This window comes from Thunnus maccoyii, chromosome 14 (genome assembly GCF_910596095.1).
Source record: "Thunnus maccoyii chromosome 14, fThuMac1.1, whole genome shotgun sequence".
In the NCBI taxonomy this organism is placed as follows: Eukaryota; Metazoa; Chordata; class Actinopteri; order Scombriformes; family Scombridae; genus Thunnus; species Thunnus maccoyii.
In genome coordinates this window covers 16,330,794-16,347,900 of record NC_056546.1, presented here as the reverse complement: position 1 = coordinate 16,347,900, position 17,107 = coordinate 16,330,794, and the positions used below count along the sequence as shown (strand labels likewise).

The window sequence follows — 17,107 nt, the reverse complement described above, 5'->3', positions numbered from 1 at the left end:
GCAATTTTATTAAGATATTTGTGGGTCATTTTTTCACTTAATGTGAAACTATGTAACTATGCAAGAGATGAAGTTGAAGCTGTCCAAAGGCTATTGCAGCCAGCATCCTAATATTTAATATTGTTACTTGATAGACGCCCTTTGCAGTAATGATACAACCACATATTTTACTGATTTCAAACATAATGGTTTCCGATATAATCTCCTGACAATTTGTTGGATTTCAGTTTGGGAGGATGTGAAAGAGACAGCCTCGGACTTGGGGTTTTCACAATAGACCATTTGTTGTCTCGCCCACGTTATTTTTCCCCCACCCGCATTCTGCGAAGACCCGCCCCTACACTGCCTCTGATTGGTTCTGAGACTGATATTTTTACCCTAATCCAACCATCTCACTCCTCATTCCTAAACCTAACCAATCTAACCATTGAAGGCAACGAGTACTAGCCAATCAGAGGCAGAATAGGGCGGGTCTTTGTGGAATGCAGGTGGGACAAAAATAAGGCTTCGTGACGGCAATTGGTTCGTTTTTCTGTCAATTATGTGAAGTCACAAAGGTGTTGTTTCAGCCGCCTGTGACAGGTATGATGTCGCCGACGAGAGGACCACGGCGACCGACAAAGGTCGAGAGTCTGTCCTGTGTGTAGTTTCCATGGTTTAACGTGATGAAATGCGGCTTGGTTAGCGCTACCCTCGACAGCTACACCGGACAGGACTGGAGCCCGCGGATGGATGTAGCCTAGCAGCCTGCTAGCCAACCACCAAGAACGGTAGCCATTGTTTGAGTTGTTGGCTAACATGGCAACGAAAGCTTAGGTTAGCAGAGTCGGCTAGACGGGCTTCACTGCCGTGTTATTGAAGAAGATATCGGTAAGCAGGTCTCAACGATAAAATATAAATGTTAAACTTGGTTTTAAACGGCTTTGTTAAAACTCGACAATTTAAAGAGTGTATGTGTGACCTTTCTCTGCTAACGTTAGCCGCTGAAATTGTATTGAGACGACTGGCAACTCCATTCATCTCCGTTTAGTTCATCTCTTGTTGCCGACCTGGTCTGTGGCTTCTATTGTAATGAAGCGGCCAACTCCTGTTTTAACGATATATAAATTTAACTAGCTTAGAGGCAATCTGTACGTTACATAGTTTCGCCTGTAACTTGACAACCTAACCGTTTTCTTTAGAGAATGGCCTGTTATGACAACCTTTCAGTAATACACCCCAGGCCTCGTATACTAACATTACAGACCCAACAATCAGCGAGACAGCTCATCCTCAGAGTTGTTATACATCAGCTCCTGTCAGGCTCCAATAAAGTCGAAGATTTCTATTTGAAGGGTCATTTTGAGTGCCACGGACAGCAGCAATTGTATTTTCAAGACAAGATAATGCCATACATTAAAGGACATGTTCACAATTTTTCCAAGTCTGTCTTAAAACAACAGTCAGATGCCCAAATGAACATTGAAAAAGGTTTTTCTCACCATAATCATTCCTCCTGTTCATACTGACCATTAGAAGGTCCCTTCATGATGCACTTACAATGTAAGTGATGGAGGACAAAATCCACAAGCCTCCTTCTGTGCAGAAATGTATTTAAAAGTTTATCTGAAGCTATAATGCTAAAAAAAGATTATAAATCTGGCAGATATCCACTTGATTTGACTAACTCAGACTGCTGAGACACTCTAAGCTTCAGATAAACTTTTAAATACATTTTTGCACAAAATAACTGTTAATGTTGGCCCCCATCACTTACATTGAAAGTTAATTTGAAGGGGATCTTTTAATAGCTAGTATGAACAGGAGGAATGAGTACAGTGAGGAAAACCTCTTTCAGCGTTCATATTGGCACCTGACTGTTGTTTTAAGGCAAACTTGAAAAATCCGTCCCAAACCAGAAAAATGCCAAATGGTTCCAGGGTTTTTGAGTGATACTAAATATCCTGGGTTATAGGACAAACATTATTCCAAATGTTGAATTCAGCTCATCTTCATTTTCAGTGTAAATAAAAGCATGACTGGATGAACCTGCCCTCTCACACAGCATCTCCTCTCCAAATTTTTGTGGAGTGCAGACACACTAGAGATGACCTGTCAAAGGCTGTGGTCAGGCAACGGACACCTCACACCACTGGATGGGATTATGTAACACACTTGATCTTCTTGAATTTTGGCCAGGGCCCTAAATGCTGCACTGAATGTTTTATGAAGGGGTTACACATGTCTGCCTCCACTGAGATGAGCCCTCGTTCTCAAACAAATTTTACAATGTTTAACATGTATTAAAAGTCAAAGCTTTAGTCTTGGGCACAGTTTTCTTTTTACATACATTAGCATATTTATTTTGTAACTTGTCTGTTACCACTGGTCCATCCTGTTGTGTTATTTACAAAATTACCTCATCAGGTGCATAAGTCAAATCTTATTCATTAATCATGTGACTATCCCCCAAAGTCATGTAGTGTTTACTTTGTATATCTCTTACGTTGTCCACCCAAATAGTTTTTAACCCACCAAAAGGATCTTTTGTGTTTATATCTTCCTTTCAAACATCTCCACAAAAATGCAGTTGAATGCATGAAATGATTTAAAAGAGTCTCAAAATTATTCATGTGCAATCAAAAATGCTATCAGAGGTTAGTCGTGAATGCAAGATGACCTCAACGTACAACTGTCTGATTTCAGAGCTTAGACTATCGCAATAAATTACCAGCGTGGGAAGCACATAAAATATATTGAAGTCATTGGATTGCAGGGCCTGGGAGTGGTTAAACTAATCAAACATCTTAAAAAGTTATGATAATCATGTGGTGTTTGTTTCTGCTCACAGCTGTGGTCATGCTGCATGATGTGTGATGGTCGTGAGGTCAGTGAGCAGTACCTGTCCCCCTCTCCCTCATCTTGGGCCAACCCCCCAATTTGGCTTTTTCCCTGAAAGTCCGTCTCTTCCATCCTGCCAAGATGACCGACAGGAAGGAGCCCCCCTTCTTCAATGATGACAGCGTGGGTACTTTTCGCTATAAGCTTCCTCTCTATGACACTATGGAGCTCTTCATAGAGACGCTGACAGGGACCTGTTTTGAACTGCGCGTGTTGCCCTTTGAGGCTGTCATTTCAGTCAAGGCAAAGATCCAAAGGCTGGAAGGTAAGAAGCTCAATAATGTGTAGTTGTTTGTTGTAGTCTGCAGTTTAGGAAGCTATAGTGTCCATATTTTAACTGTCAGGATGTTGCACTGTATGAACCAGCAAGCTGTATTAATTATTTGTCAGGTTGAGAAGACAAGTGTAATAGGATTGTCACCTCTGGAAAAATGCATATTTACAGCCTGTCACAGTGTTTGTTGGTCCATTTTGTACAATCTAATCATTCTCATCTCAGCATGAGGTGTGCTGTTCTGTTATAAAAGCTCCAAATATCCCCATCAGTACAACTGTATGATTTTCTGGTTCTGGGGATGAATACCCTGTGGAGTCAGTTTTGCATAACTAGATTTTAATCTCAAAGTTTTTATGTTGTTTGTACTGTTGACTCAGATCAAAACTACTTACCAGGCTTAATGTAATTTGGAGAGAAATAATCAATGCAACAAAAGCATAGAGAGAAAAACTGACTATAGACTTTGGACAGTGTTGAGTATGGCTGTCAATTTTTTAGAAATTTGAACTATTGTTCGTTGTTGGAAAAAATAAACATTTATATTGGTAAAATTAAACATCTGCAATGATTTATCCTAATTCTAAATTCAGTGCAGAAGCACTACAGGCTATGTCTTGTCCTCCAACCGTGGGTGTTCTTAAAATGTAATGTCACTCTGACTTAGTGCATGCCCTGCCTTAGTATATTAGACTATTGTTGTTTTCTTCATTAATGCAACATGGAGGAGACCAGGGAGCTGTGCTGAAAGGATAATCACACCACAAAACCATCTTAAAAGTTACGTGTGGAAGCATTTTGGATTTAACACTACAGATGGCAAAATTGTTGATAAAGATCAGACTGTTTTCTGACATTGTAAAATGCAACTGCCTTACAATTTCATTACCAAAATAGCATATCTCTGGAGTCACCTCTTGGCTTGTCAACCGAGTGAAGCGGCAGAGGCTCTATGAATAAACTGAACATCTGTTTTACAGCTCCAGTTCTAGTTTACGATTAGGCTACATGGGTTGTGTTGGCATTAACTTGACTAAATTATATGTTAGTTCTCATTTCTTCAAACTTGTTTTTTTGAAAATATTTTTGACCTTGGCTGTGCTCTAAGATTTCTTTGTTGTGGATCAAGATGACCTTTTGTATCTACATTCTTTGCTGCTGTTTCCCATTTTGGTCAGAAAGGCCTCTCTGTGCTCTGTGTGTGAAGATGTGTGTTAGCCAAGCCTGTGTGTTTGTGATGGAGCACACCACTCTGCAATGAAGGGACCACTGCTCACTCTCAAACACTGGCTCACCTCCAGCACCAGGTCAGCGAGTTCACTCATTGAGGGCACAGAGAGCCGCCTGACTACGCATACACTCCGTCTCATTCCAAGGAGTAGCTCTAGAGAGGCTTTGTATTTGATCAGGCTGTCATCCCTCTACTGGAGTTTTATTATTTTGGTCTTACTGGCAATGATATTGGATATAATATAGACGTGTAGTAGCCCAACCAACCTACTGTGTTTTGGCAGTAAGATAAGCTGACTCGATGGTGAGGTATCACTGTAGCACATCAAAAAGTTTTTTTTAAATGGTCTTATTTTAGCTGAGAATGCATCTGCTGTGTGATTTTTACATTTTGCAGCAATTACATAGTTATTTCTGTAGGGGGCAGACATGAATCATCATTAGTTATGTGGATGCTTCTGTTGGTGGCACTCACATCTATCCTGTCTCTCAGATTAGTGAATTTAGGCCATGAAATATGAACAGGTTCTTGTCAACTTTGGTTGTTTTCTCTCCTCCCCTCTCCTTCACTGTCTGTAAAGGTATCCCTGTTGCCCAGCAACACCTTATCTGGAACAATCTGGAGCTGGATGATGAACATTGTCTACATGACTATGGGTAAATCTATTCCTCCTGACCCCTTCTGTCCTTCAGAGCACTGACACTGAGGCAAAAATCACACAGACAACAGGCCTTGTTAGAGCAATTACAGTAAATATACTTGAAAGCACTCAGTATAGATTGAAAACCATTTGCATATGCACTTTAAAAGCCTTCCTGCTGTGATTGTGACTTAGTCGTAATGTAATTCAACATGATGTAAATGAGCCAGAGATGCAGACAAGTGACATACTGGCCATATTTAGAGAGCTCGCCCCTGCACTGTTGTCAGTTTATGAGATGCAGACCTTACCCTGCAGTGCTCTGCTGGCTGCAGATGGTGGTATTGTTGTGAATGCTTGTCACTTAATTTTCCACATGAACAGCCTCTGGTGAGATCTTGCTAGGCTCGCCTATCACACTGCAGCATGCTTTTGAAGTTTTCAAAGCAGAAGGGTTTGAGTAGGCAATGAAACATCTGCTCATAAACAAATGTTCCAATGGAATTCCCAGTCGTGCATTTAAGTTCATCTGGAAATCATCCTGACCCTTGCAGTGCTGTTTACTTTAGATCAGAGCCTCTCCCCTCTGCCTCAGAAGTAAAGCATTTTGCCTTAAATGTGAATATGTTGTCTGTTATTTGCTCCTCTGCCATTAGAATTTTATTTTTTTACAAGGGAATGGGTTACAATAATTATTTGTTATAGTTATTCTGCTGTATTGATTGTCAGTCTGTTTGTGTTTGCAGCATTGCAGAGGGCTGCACCTTGAAACTGGTCTTAGCCATGAGGGGAGGCCCAATTAACACCAGGAGAGGTAAGTTAAAGACAAAAAAAAAAAAGATCCCCACTATAGTCACATGAAAGCTAAGAAAACTCCCTTATACACAAGGGGACCAAATGTAAATATGCTGGTTTCCTGTTTTAACCACTGAACCTGCTCTCCTCTTTCATCAGTAACCATGGAGGATCCTATCAAAGAGGTGGCTGACCTGATGGAGGGCACAAAGGAGGAGGGTTGGGAGAAAAGCCTGGCCAACAAGCAGGTCACGTTTGTGGTCTATCGTGAAGGTGACCAGCTTAACTTCTTCCGTGTGGTCGACAGGGGAGACGGCACACTGACTCTTCTGTCTGAATCTCTGAGGTCAGCAAATTGCCATGAAGTCTGTTTTGTTTTTAGTGCAATTGTTATATCATTGTCATTGGTCATTGTTAAACACAACATTGTCTGAAATAGTAAACATAAATCTAGAAAATGGGTATTTTTTTTAACCTATTATGTTAGATTTTGATTTTAACCCGTTGGACTGATGGGGAGTCTGTCGCATTCTGAGTGTTACGGAGAAAGCTGCGTGGCCAAAAAAGACGCACAAATGATGATTAAGTATGATTATTTGTCATGTTGTATTGTAGTCATAAGCTGCTGCAGTTGAGTGCACGTCCACTGTGCTGACAAAGGTTGCAGTGAGCGGGCTCTCTGTGTTTTGTACCGCCGTTTTGCACACAGCTTTGTTAGATCACTAATAGGAAGAGTGGTCTTGCCTCTCATGTTTTCCAGTAGTGGCTCCGTGTACAACGTGTACGCAGAGGAGGAGGAGGATGGCGACAGTTCTGCAGCTGCACAGCAGAGCCTTGAGAACTCCATCACCATGAACAAAATGAAGCTGCTCAAAGCCAAGATGGAGGACATGAACCTCAACAAGAAGGTAGGAAGCTAGTGGGAGCACAGAAACCCATTAAAAATTTTTATTGCAGGTTGCAAATGTGATTTCCACACTACATTAAGTTTCACACCATCTTTGAATTTATAGTTGTTTAATGAAAATATCCCTGAAATGAAGACATGCATCGCACCCTGTATGTGAGAGACATTCTTCAGTTTATTAATCCTGAATCTTGAATAAGAGGCTGTGCAGGTCCAATGGAGTTATTTAAACAAAAACCCAACACTTTGGTCTTTAAAACTGAAGATCTAATACCTGCATTAGACCTGTGTGTGCAGAACCTTTCTTTCTCAAATTTGGATGTTTTTGGCCTCCTCGCACTTTAGTATTGCAATGTGATTGCAGTCATCTTCTCAAATTTATCAATAAAAAATAATACCAAATTCTGTCTATTGTCATCACAATGAATCCTGCTTATCATAATCATGGACTAAATATGGTAGCCCCCAACCATTTTGTGTAATGCAGATGCACTGCACCAAACACTAATTTGCATGTGTTTGTAAGCAGATACAGCCAAGCGTTTCGTTTCATTGAACTGTGCCAACTCTATAATTTATGCTCATAATAGATTTATACTAGCTGTTAAAATCAACTGATGAGATAACCTTAGCTTGCGAGGCAGCTGGATTCGCAAGATCATGACATCACAAGATCATGTCAGGCTTCAAGTTATGCGCCACCGGTGGTTCGGATATTGTCGTGAATCCAGCGGCCTCGCAAGTTAAGACGGTGATAGACAGATGGTTCGTCCAATCACCTGCCAAGTTTTTTTTTTTTTTGAAAGTGCCTGCCCTTTTCCATGGACGACTTCTCAGATGGTTTTGTGTAACAAACCATCTGGCACGTCAGGTTAGAGATAACCACTACAATTTCATAATTATACAGGTTGGGGAAAATACTGAAAATGCACAGCATATTTAAGAGGGTTCTGTGGCATAATCTGACTGTCTCTGTCCCTCAGCCGAAGAAGTCGACTAAGGTAAAACCACGGCCCCCCATCAGCCTCCATCCCTGCGGTGGCTCCCTAGGACCTTCCAGCACACGACACCATCATCGCCTCTTTCGCTCGCTCCCCCAGATTAACCAGCCTTGGGCAAATGCACAACTACCTCCTATTGCAGACCAAGAACCCACAGACTCCTCCCTGCCCTCTGCTACTGCAACCTCTGCCCACTTCTCCATCCCCAGACGACCCCCTCCCTCTTTCTCCTCGCCTTCTTGTTATATGCTTCAGGAGGAGGAGCCATGGGAGACATGCCCACCATTTGCAAAGATCCGGCCCCCTCCCAAAGTATCCCGGCTGGACATTGGCAGCACCAGGTTGATGAGGGACTGTGTGTACCCTCAGCTCCCTCCGCTGTGCACCAGAGGGCCACCTGAAGCCACATTTGACCCAGCTGAGCCTGTAGGGGAGGCAGTCGGGCTGAGTTTGTCAGAGGAAGCTGCTGGACTGGTGGCACCAACACAACCTGGAGCTCCATTTGGGGAACTGCCAGACCCTCTCACTCTTGATGTGTCCAACCAGCCAGACGGAGGTCGTCGGTCCTTCGAGGTTGGAGCTCAGCACCAGCTGTCACTCTCCCCCTCCCCGCTCAGTACCTGGACACATGGGACAAGTGATACCCTCACCAGCAGAGCAGATGGGACACAGCTTGGCACATCATTTCATATCAGCCCCCCCTCTCCATTACCCACCTCCACCTCCCCATCCACATCTACCAGACCGCTGCCTCAGCCTTTTGACTCCACTGTCTCCTGTTTACAGCCCAACCTTCAAGCACATTCCTCAGCACAAGTGAGGCCAGGCAGCACATCCCCTCGCCCCTCCACGGTGTCGTCAACTCATGCGCCACGCCTTCGTGGTGTCAAAGTGGAATCGCCTGGCAAGAGGCCAGAGCTTATCTCCAAGAGGGAAGCAAGAGGCATCACTAAGATGGCCAACCAAGCTTGTAAGGAGCCACTAGGGTCACTGAACAACTCTGAGCTCTTGGCCTCTCTCTCCACAAGGGCTCCAGACGGCAGCAGCAGGGACAGCCTTAGAGAGAGTTTGGGACTTGCACTGGCATTGTCTCCTGCCACTGCCTCAGGACAGGGCAGCCTTGGCTCCAGGCTGCCATCCATCTCAACTAACAGGCTCCTTCAAGATGATCTCATCAGACAAATGTCACCGTTGCACCGAACAGCAGCCTCCTACATGGTGAGCACAGATAGGCATCACTGTTTGCCCCTAAGATTGGATGTGTGGAAATGTTTTTTATGCTCAGTTTGCTTTTCAAAGAATGATTTTTTTTTTAAAGTATTTGTCAGTCATCAAATTCTATTTTACTATTTTTTTATATGATAAGATCTCCATCAGGCTTGTTGCACTGATGCAAATTGCTTTTTTGTGCTTTGGTTGACCAGAATCATAGCTTTTCAGAAGCTGCTTACGCTGCATTCTCAAGTATTTGAGATATGAAACTGTGACAAATTTTGCCAAGATTCAAACGACAACGTCATTTAGACATGAAAATCATCAGTCAGGATATCACATGAGTTTTGTCACAAGATGAGGCGATTATAGTATTTCCCAGCCCTAGAACACAGCACACAATATGCTGAATTCTTTTTAAACAAAAAAGAAATATCTTATTATAATGCAGTAATTGGACTTCATCAGGCTTTAACCACTGATATCCAGTGAATTTAATATATCAACATGTATCATATTTTCAACAGACACTTCACACATAAGCAAAAGTCAGTGGCCTGGTAATAAGTTGGCTACACAAGGAGAAATGTAAATATTAGTCTTGAGGCAGTAGCCAGCAGCAAGTTCTATCAAAATCATCTTTCAGTTCACCTTGGAGCTACATCTCAATAGCTGTGAGTCTCTTGGAACTGATGATTTATCCTGCATGTATAAACTAACTTTAACACCTGTGTAATAATTTAGTTGAGCTTTTAGAGTGTATACTTCACTCTCTTAATATGTAGTTCATATTCAGTCCACACTGTGGATTCTTACTTCACCAGTAATAGTAATTACCTTTAGACCTTTTCCAGCACATAATTAATTTTAAAGAAATTTTCTCATGATAAATCTCATGACTATAGTAGTTTTATTGATTTTCCATAAAAATATTTCATGTTGCTCTTGTTTTCTCAGGGCACCAACAGTCTTGCATCAGGTGGGGGAGTCATGACGTCCTTCGGGAGAATAGGTAAGAGAAACGCAAACATTTTTATGTATTCTTAAAGTACTTGCAAATGAACAAATTGTTGCATTGAATTGGTTGGAATGGACATTTGAGTTGTGGACTTAACAGCCATTGTTTGAGAGTGCAAACATTGAAATGTGCAGTCACATACAGAGAGGATGTAGTTGTGACAAAGCCTTCAATGCATGTTGTATGAGCACAACAGCAAAGCACCGCAAGGGTTTTAAATATTCATTATTGCTACAACTGCAGAAGCAGCACAAGCAACAGAAGGCGCCAGGCCCGCACACCAACACACTCACTTATTTATGTCGACCACTGATACGCTTACACCGCTCAGAGAATATGGACGAATACACATGGATCAGCACACCAAGTAGCGAGTCCATTTTCCTTTACTCCTAGATGGTTTGTTGATCAGTATCAGTGTTTTTCTCACAGGCTAAGGATTTATTGGTGGAGATCAAACTCAAATGTTGTTATGGTCTTGACTTTGTACTTCAAGTTTTGCCGAAAAATGAATCATTACTCCGTTATGAGATTGTGTGCTCAACTTTTCTGTCAAGGGCCTGTCTGTATTTGACATCATTCATGGCTCTGTCAGTCATCTTCCACCTCAGGCTGATTAGAAACATTCTCATTGCATGATACTCTTCCTTCATGCTTTACTGTGTTAGTCAGTTGTGAGCAGTCGGTGTAGCATTTGGCATTCAGGGCAAAGAGTTCAGTTTTGGCTCCCAAGAACTCTGAAGAAACTGTCTAAGTGTAACTGTGCAAAGCTGGTAGAGGCAAAAATGTAGGGATGTTTGAAATGCTCTGAAAAATCAGCATCTCAACCAATATATTTTGCTTTACGCTTCATTTTTACAAGGCCATAATTTCCTAGAGGTTTCTCTGAAAGACCTTTTGTAATTTGGTACAAATTAAAAGGAAAATACAGACTGTGTTCAGCAGGATAAAGTGTCCAATAATGAATGAATGATACATGAGTATTTACCTGTGTTTAAATGAAGCTGTTTTAAAGAAAACATGTTTTCCTGTAATTACCACCACATAGTTCTCTCCAGGAAACCTTGGAAATTACAGACCTGTAAAATAAAGCGTTAACCATATTTTAATTGGTATGTAACTGCAATTAATTAATTAATTCCAGTATAATTCAGTTCCATTGTAATGAGAAACCCCATTGTGCTCCAGGTACACCAGCTTTCACAAACATCCCTCTGTGCTCCATTAAAACATTCAAACCTTTTTCCCCTGTCACTGGTGGCTGAAATGCAGAGCGACACAAACACCTGTCAGCAGTTTTAACGAAGATACCAACACCAGCTGCACATGAAACAAGCTGTGACACTTTAAGTTACCAAAAAAGTACCTTTGCCTCTGTTTCAGTGCACCACAGCTCTATAGTGCTGCTGTAAATCTGCACTTTAACAGGCAATGTACGTATCAGATCCTCTGGAGCAAAGAAAACTTGATTGGGAGAGCCCAGAATTAAATGTTGTGAAATTCAACTTGAGTCTACCAACAACAGAGGAGAAGTGGAAAATGTGCATTGGTCTGAATATATTTGAACCCAATGTATGTCTGTTCTGTGGCAGATTAAAGTGCACAAAACAAATAAAAATCCAATCCCACGCCCAGCTGCTTGGCAGATTTATCTGTTCCTCTATCCCCACAGCTCACAAACCTAGCCGTGCTGCATGCTTCCTCAGAAACGATTATCACGGGTACAAGCTGACATAAACTGGTGTTTCCTGACTTAGGAAATGAACAGGCTTTTATGACTTTTTTTTTTTTTCTTCAATTACAACAGGCGCTAATATGGAAAAGCTGTTTCCTGAAACCCTTTTCAAATGGAAACACTGACAACTGTTCGCACCACTGAAGGAAGGACGGTGTCATTTGTCACAAATTTACCACCATTTAGTTTAATTTCATTAAACAATTATTGACAATGAATACTGGTTGTAATTAGATAAAACATGATGGTTTATTATCAGTTTGAAACGAAAAACTCATTTTAAACCAAGCTTGAAATTAACTTTCATGGCTAACAAAGAAACTCTAAATATAAAGACATGAATGTGACGGTTTGTAAGCTGTAGTTGTTGAGGGATTGTTTTCTGGAAGAGTTTCTTGCTGTGGGTCTGTAGATATACTGCATGTCATGAAAACACTCCTTGTGTACACTGAAATGACAATAAAACAGACTAAAAGTAAAATGGTGAAGACTGAATGATAGGATTTAGAAATCCGCTCCTGCGCTGCTTTCTGTATGTTGAAATTTTTAAGCATGTTGCACTTATGGCTACGCCCTAGTTTGTGATGTCACGGTATTGTTTTTGACTTCAGTACTTGACAAAAATAGTCTGGATGTAATGTGCAGGAAGCAGTTCTCTTCCCTTACAGTACATGATTCTGTTAATCTAACCTTTTATGGCTTCGTGATTTCTGTAATGGATCTAGCTTGAGCAAATGTTTGACGAGCAGAAATGAAGCCACGGGGCTTTGTTAGGAAGTAGAAAAGTTCATAAAATGTACCCAACATCTCCAGTTACACTGTGTGCAGACACCAGAAATACTTTGTAAATTATATAATTTAAAGGAAAGGTCCAAGCTAAATGATGTAGATCCATCCCAGGCACTGATACAAACCTTCTCACTGCCACGATCAGATATTACACACTGGCTCCTTTAAAGTAAATTTTTAAAAAAAAAAATGTTTCTTCTACTCTCAGGCACTCCAACACACCACCTACCTCCGGTCAAGGCTCCCACAGGCATCAAGAAGAAGAGCTCAAAGCACTGCTTCCTTTGTGGCAAGAAAACTGGCCTGGCCACAAGCTTTGAGTGCAGGTAAAGTGCCTCAACATTTCAACCTGCACTCATACACACACACACACACACACACTGCCTCACTCTAAATCAAATCCCTCCCTATTTGTCAGTCTGTCCTTGAAGGACCCTTTTAGTAGAAGTTGCCTTTTCCTGCTTCATCATTTTGCCTCTGAGCCATCTCTCCACTAAAAACATTTATCTGTTCACAGCTTGTTCTGCCACAAGTTATTAGCTTTATCAAAGTTTCTCCCTACGACATCAGCACCCAACACTTGAAATGGCAGATCCATTAAAGAGTAGAGCTCCCCACTGTGTTCAAAAGAGGTTCATAGTTTAATCAAACTTGTCATGTAGTGTTTACTCAATATTACAGTGCGCAAAAATTAAATACATAATAATGTGTTGCTCTTCTTACTAATGGGCTGATTTGGATAGAAAGATTAAAATGCATCAAGGAGGTGCTGAGAAGGAGGAAGGTAGGGAAGGAGTGTCGTGATTTGCAGATGATGTTTATTTATGGAGGAACTGATTTATGTTTTTTTTCATACATACCAAAATCTGTGTCTATTTTAATCTTTCAGGTGTGGTCACAATTTCTGTGCCACCCACCGCTATGCAGAGACGCATGACTGCACTTATGACTACAAGAGTGCCGGGAGACGATTTCTGCAAGAGACCAACCCTCTTATCAGTGCTCCCAAGCTGCCTAAGATCTAAGACCCTACAAGCCTCACCTTGCATAAGGGACGAATTAAAGACCTACAGGTTAAACTGACAGAAGGGAAAAGAGTCTGCAGAGTCATTTCTAGCAGAAAGAAGGAACTTATTCACCACTGTGTGCTTTTTTTTTTTTTTTTTTTTATCAGCCAAGTTTAAACAAACAAGAGTAGACTGCAATGGCACAGAACTAATTATCACCTCTTGACAATGTGAAGATGTTCATCCTTTTTATCTCTTACCTTGTTCTTTTTTCCATCGCGTAAACATGAAATGAAATAAAAAAAAACCTGTGCATGTATGTAGGTAGTTTTTGCAAAATATATCTGCTGCACGTTCAGACATATCTATTTTTAGTTTTGTCAGCCTTTTTTTTTTGTTTGTTTGTTTTTTTTAAAAACATAGGACCGCTGATGACTTTTCATTCGACAAGTCTTTGACAGATGCACTTTAGAACTATCATATTTATACATTTGACTTTTCCTTATCATGGGGGGAAGGATCTTTAAATTTCTGTGTTTGTCTCATGATGAAGTGTTTATGATGTTGTCGAGATTTTTATATTCTACACCTCTAATCGTCTTTCTTACGCAGGCACATACAGACTGACATCACTAATGAAATCTTTCTTAAAAGAGAACAGTACACTCACTTATTGATGAAATACTTAATATTTATTAATGAAATACTACTTATTTAAATTCAAGGTTGGTTTTGAATAGCAGGTATGCAATTTGTGTAGGTGTGAATGTCAGTTGTAATCCGTATGCCTATTGAGTAAACTGTATTAGGATTGTGGGGGGTTGGTTATGGTATTTATGATGTGTCTACAGTAAGGTGGTTGCCATAAAAAATCTTTTGTAAGTCTTTTTTATTGCTCAGCTGTTGCAAAAACTTAAAATGCTGTTATAGTATCTACAGGGGTTTGATCTAATAAAGTTTCTTTCCGTACATACTATATGTGACCGACTCGTGTTTAAGCATTCAGATCCAACGCTTAAAGGACAGGTTCACAAGTCTGTCTTAAAACAACAGTCAGGTGTCTGCAGTGTGATCACATCAAGTGGATATCTGCCACATTAACAGTCTTTTTAGCATAAAATTCCCTTTTTATGTTTCCCTGTTGAGCCGCAGTGGAAGTATAGTAACAAAAAGAGGGACTTTGGCACTAAAAAAGACTAATTTTGAAAGATATCTACTTGATTTGACTAATTTGGACGACTGAAGCTTCATATTAGCTTCAAATAAACTATTTTACATTTTTGTACACAAGGCTTGTGGATTTTGGCACTTGCATTGTAAGTGCATTATGAAGGAATCTTCTAATGGTCAGTATGAAGGAGGAATGATTACAGAAAAGAAAAAAAAACAGTTTCAATGTTAATTTTGGCACCTGACTATTGTGTGTGTGTGTGTGTGTGTCTGTGTGAACCTATCCCTAACCTCGACTAAAATTATTTTTCGAATGAACAGATTATTTTTGAGTTAAAATGAAACGAAAAATAGTTAACCCTCTTAGGACAGTCCTGCTATAATTTCCTGTCGCTTCTTTGCAATGTTCTCAAAGTTTGCTGTTCCTGTTCCTCATTATTTGAACATTGAATGTTTGACCTTTGCCGCTTCTCGTCCTTAATAGTTCTCCTCACATTTCTGTGAAGTGAATGAGAAATTCTTTCTGTTTAGTATCACTGACTCATTCTTGTCACATTTAGTGTCGTGTCTACCTGCCTCAGACGCTCCGCTCGTTCCTTAGCAACAACAAGTTGGAATTGTTATTGAACCTGTGGATCATTAGACCCCCAATTCTCTTAATTTCAATCAAAGTTGCACAAATATAGTTGAAAGCGACATCTTGTTAGGCAAGCTGTGTTCTCTTCTTCCTTCATTAGCGCTGTGTCAACATATGATAAACTTGTGATCTTCTTATTTGTTACTCAGTGGGATACTCTTTACAAGAGCCAAGACAGGTTAAAAAACACATCTCTGACTAAGAACACAAGCAACCAAGTGTGAACACTTAATTTGCATTAGGAGGTTTTTGTTAAATGTGGGATTCATGTGAAACAAAAAGCTCTTATCATCAACTCCCAGATATTGAAGTGCTGATAATGATGAATACGACAACACATTGTTTCATCAAAAACATAAATGTGGATGGATAAATGTTTTTCTTTGCTGGTGAGTCACTGAGTAGAAAGGCTCAACTGAGAAATGGGGAGTGCTGCTTATTATTTACTTTGCTTTCACTTTGGATTCAGTTCTTGTGCAACAAGCAGACCCTGACCTGAGTCACATCTCCCTGTTTTTATCCTCACTTTCTTCCTTCATGTTGTCTGGCTTTGATGCGAGATAATTGGGCTGTGCAGCATATAGAGCTGAAACACTGCTTATTCTCCTGGCAGATAAATGCATCTCAACATGGAGAGGGGCATCTCTTTAGAAAAGATGGAATTTAGAGGCAGGGTATCTCCAGATAAACATAAGAGAAAGATGTCATGCTGATTTGATTTCAAACTCCTTGGTGCAGTAGCGTGGAGTTTTTATTACACAAAATTTCGGTCATTTTCTGTCAATTTAAAGGATTTTTTGACAGAATTTGTCATGTAGCCTTCTCAAAGTGGTGAATGCAATAAATGAAAAACCTTCTAAAATTTTTTAAATTGCTCTGCTGAGTTACCATTATGACATATAGTACTTAAAGAGGCACTCTCGCACACCAATTTTACACATCGAAGTCAATTGACTAGCCAGACTAAAGCCTGTCCTCAGCATAGGCCAAAGCACACACACACACACACAACTCCGTCCTTCACTTCAGTCTGGTCAATACTTCAATTTATGACCAAACACCTGCAAAACTAATTCAATTCCCATCAGCCTCAGCTGTACTTTGTGGTTAGTGGTACCCAATGCTAGTATGCCAACTTGCTGTTGCCAAACATCAGCATATTAGCATTGTCTGTGTGTTGTGCAGCACTGTGCCTAAATACAGCCTCACTTTCACACTTACATAGACACAGTGTTTTCCTTTCTACCATCTTCTTAAATTCCCAGTTGCTCTTCCAGTCAAAATTCTTTTCTTGATTCATTCAAATAGAGAAATTTTATTTTTATTTCTGTCTATAAGATTATCAGGGGTTATTTTAGATAATAAACCACAAATAAAAATCCTCTAACCTGATGAGGGACCAAAAATTTAAACTTTTTGGCTATTTGGCACAAAGACAAACACTGGAGATGCAGATTTCTTTGCCCCCAATGTGAGTACTGGTGTCAGCATGGCCACTCCTGTGACAACTCCACCGCTGGGAGTATCACTCTGTAAAGTCCTCTGTGGCTGTGAAGGAGCTTTGCCAAGTCTGAAATTACACATGAACCAGGTATCTCAGCTTGGTCTTGGAGAGTGCAAATGTTCAATAAACCTATATTACAATCGGGGGAACAGAGCATGAAAGATGTGGGTATTTACCAGTTTGAGAGGGGGCATTATGGGAAGTATAGGATCCAGTGTTTTTGTAGCAAAAAGTCAGTGTCTCAGCTTTTGCTGCATGGGTTTTGATCCTTTATTTTTAAATATGTGTCTTGTGACTCCCCAAACTT

At 40.5% G+C, this 17,107-nt stretch overlaps 1 protein-coding gene across 4 annotated transcripts; it reads left to right on the top strand.

The window, feature by feature from the left end:
* The first annotated feature begins 526 nt into the window (after positions 1–526).
* Positions 527–14,460, top strand: zfand4 (zinc finger, AN1-type domain 4). Of its 4 annotated transcripts, none has more exons than XM_042434032.1 (10): positions 527–770; positions 2,831–3,145; positions 4,966–5,041; positions 5,772–5,839; positions 5,980–6,166; positions 6,581–6,728; positions 7,711–8,946; positions 9,898–9,952; positions 12,691–12,808; positions 13,372–14,460. In XM_042434032.1, exons 2-10 carry the CDS (start codon positions 2,962–2,964, stop codon positions 13,505–13,507), a joined length of 2,208 nt encoding a protein of 735 aa, XP_042289966.1. In that variant the 5' UTR covers positions 527–770; positions 2,831–2,961; the 3' UTR covers positions 13,508–14,460. The 4 variants fall into 4 exon arrangements, with proteins under 4 accessions (XP_042289966.1, XP_042289967.1, XP_042289965.1 ...); XM_042434033.1 differs by having other exon boundaries at positions 527–870; positions 6,584–6,728; XM_042434031.1 differs by having other exon boundaries at positions 527–870.
* The last annotated feature ends 2,647 nt before the right edge of the window (positions 14,461–17,107 follow it).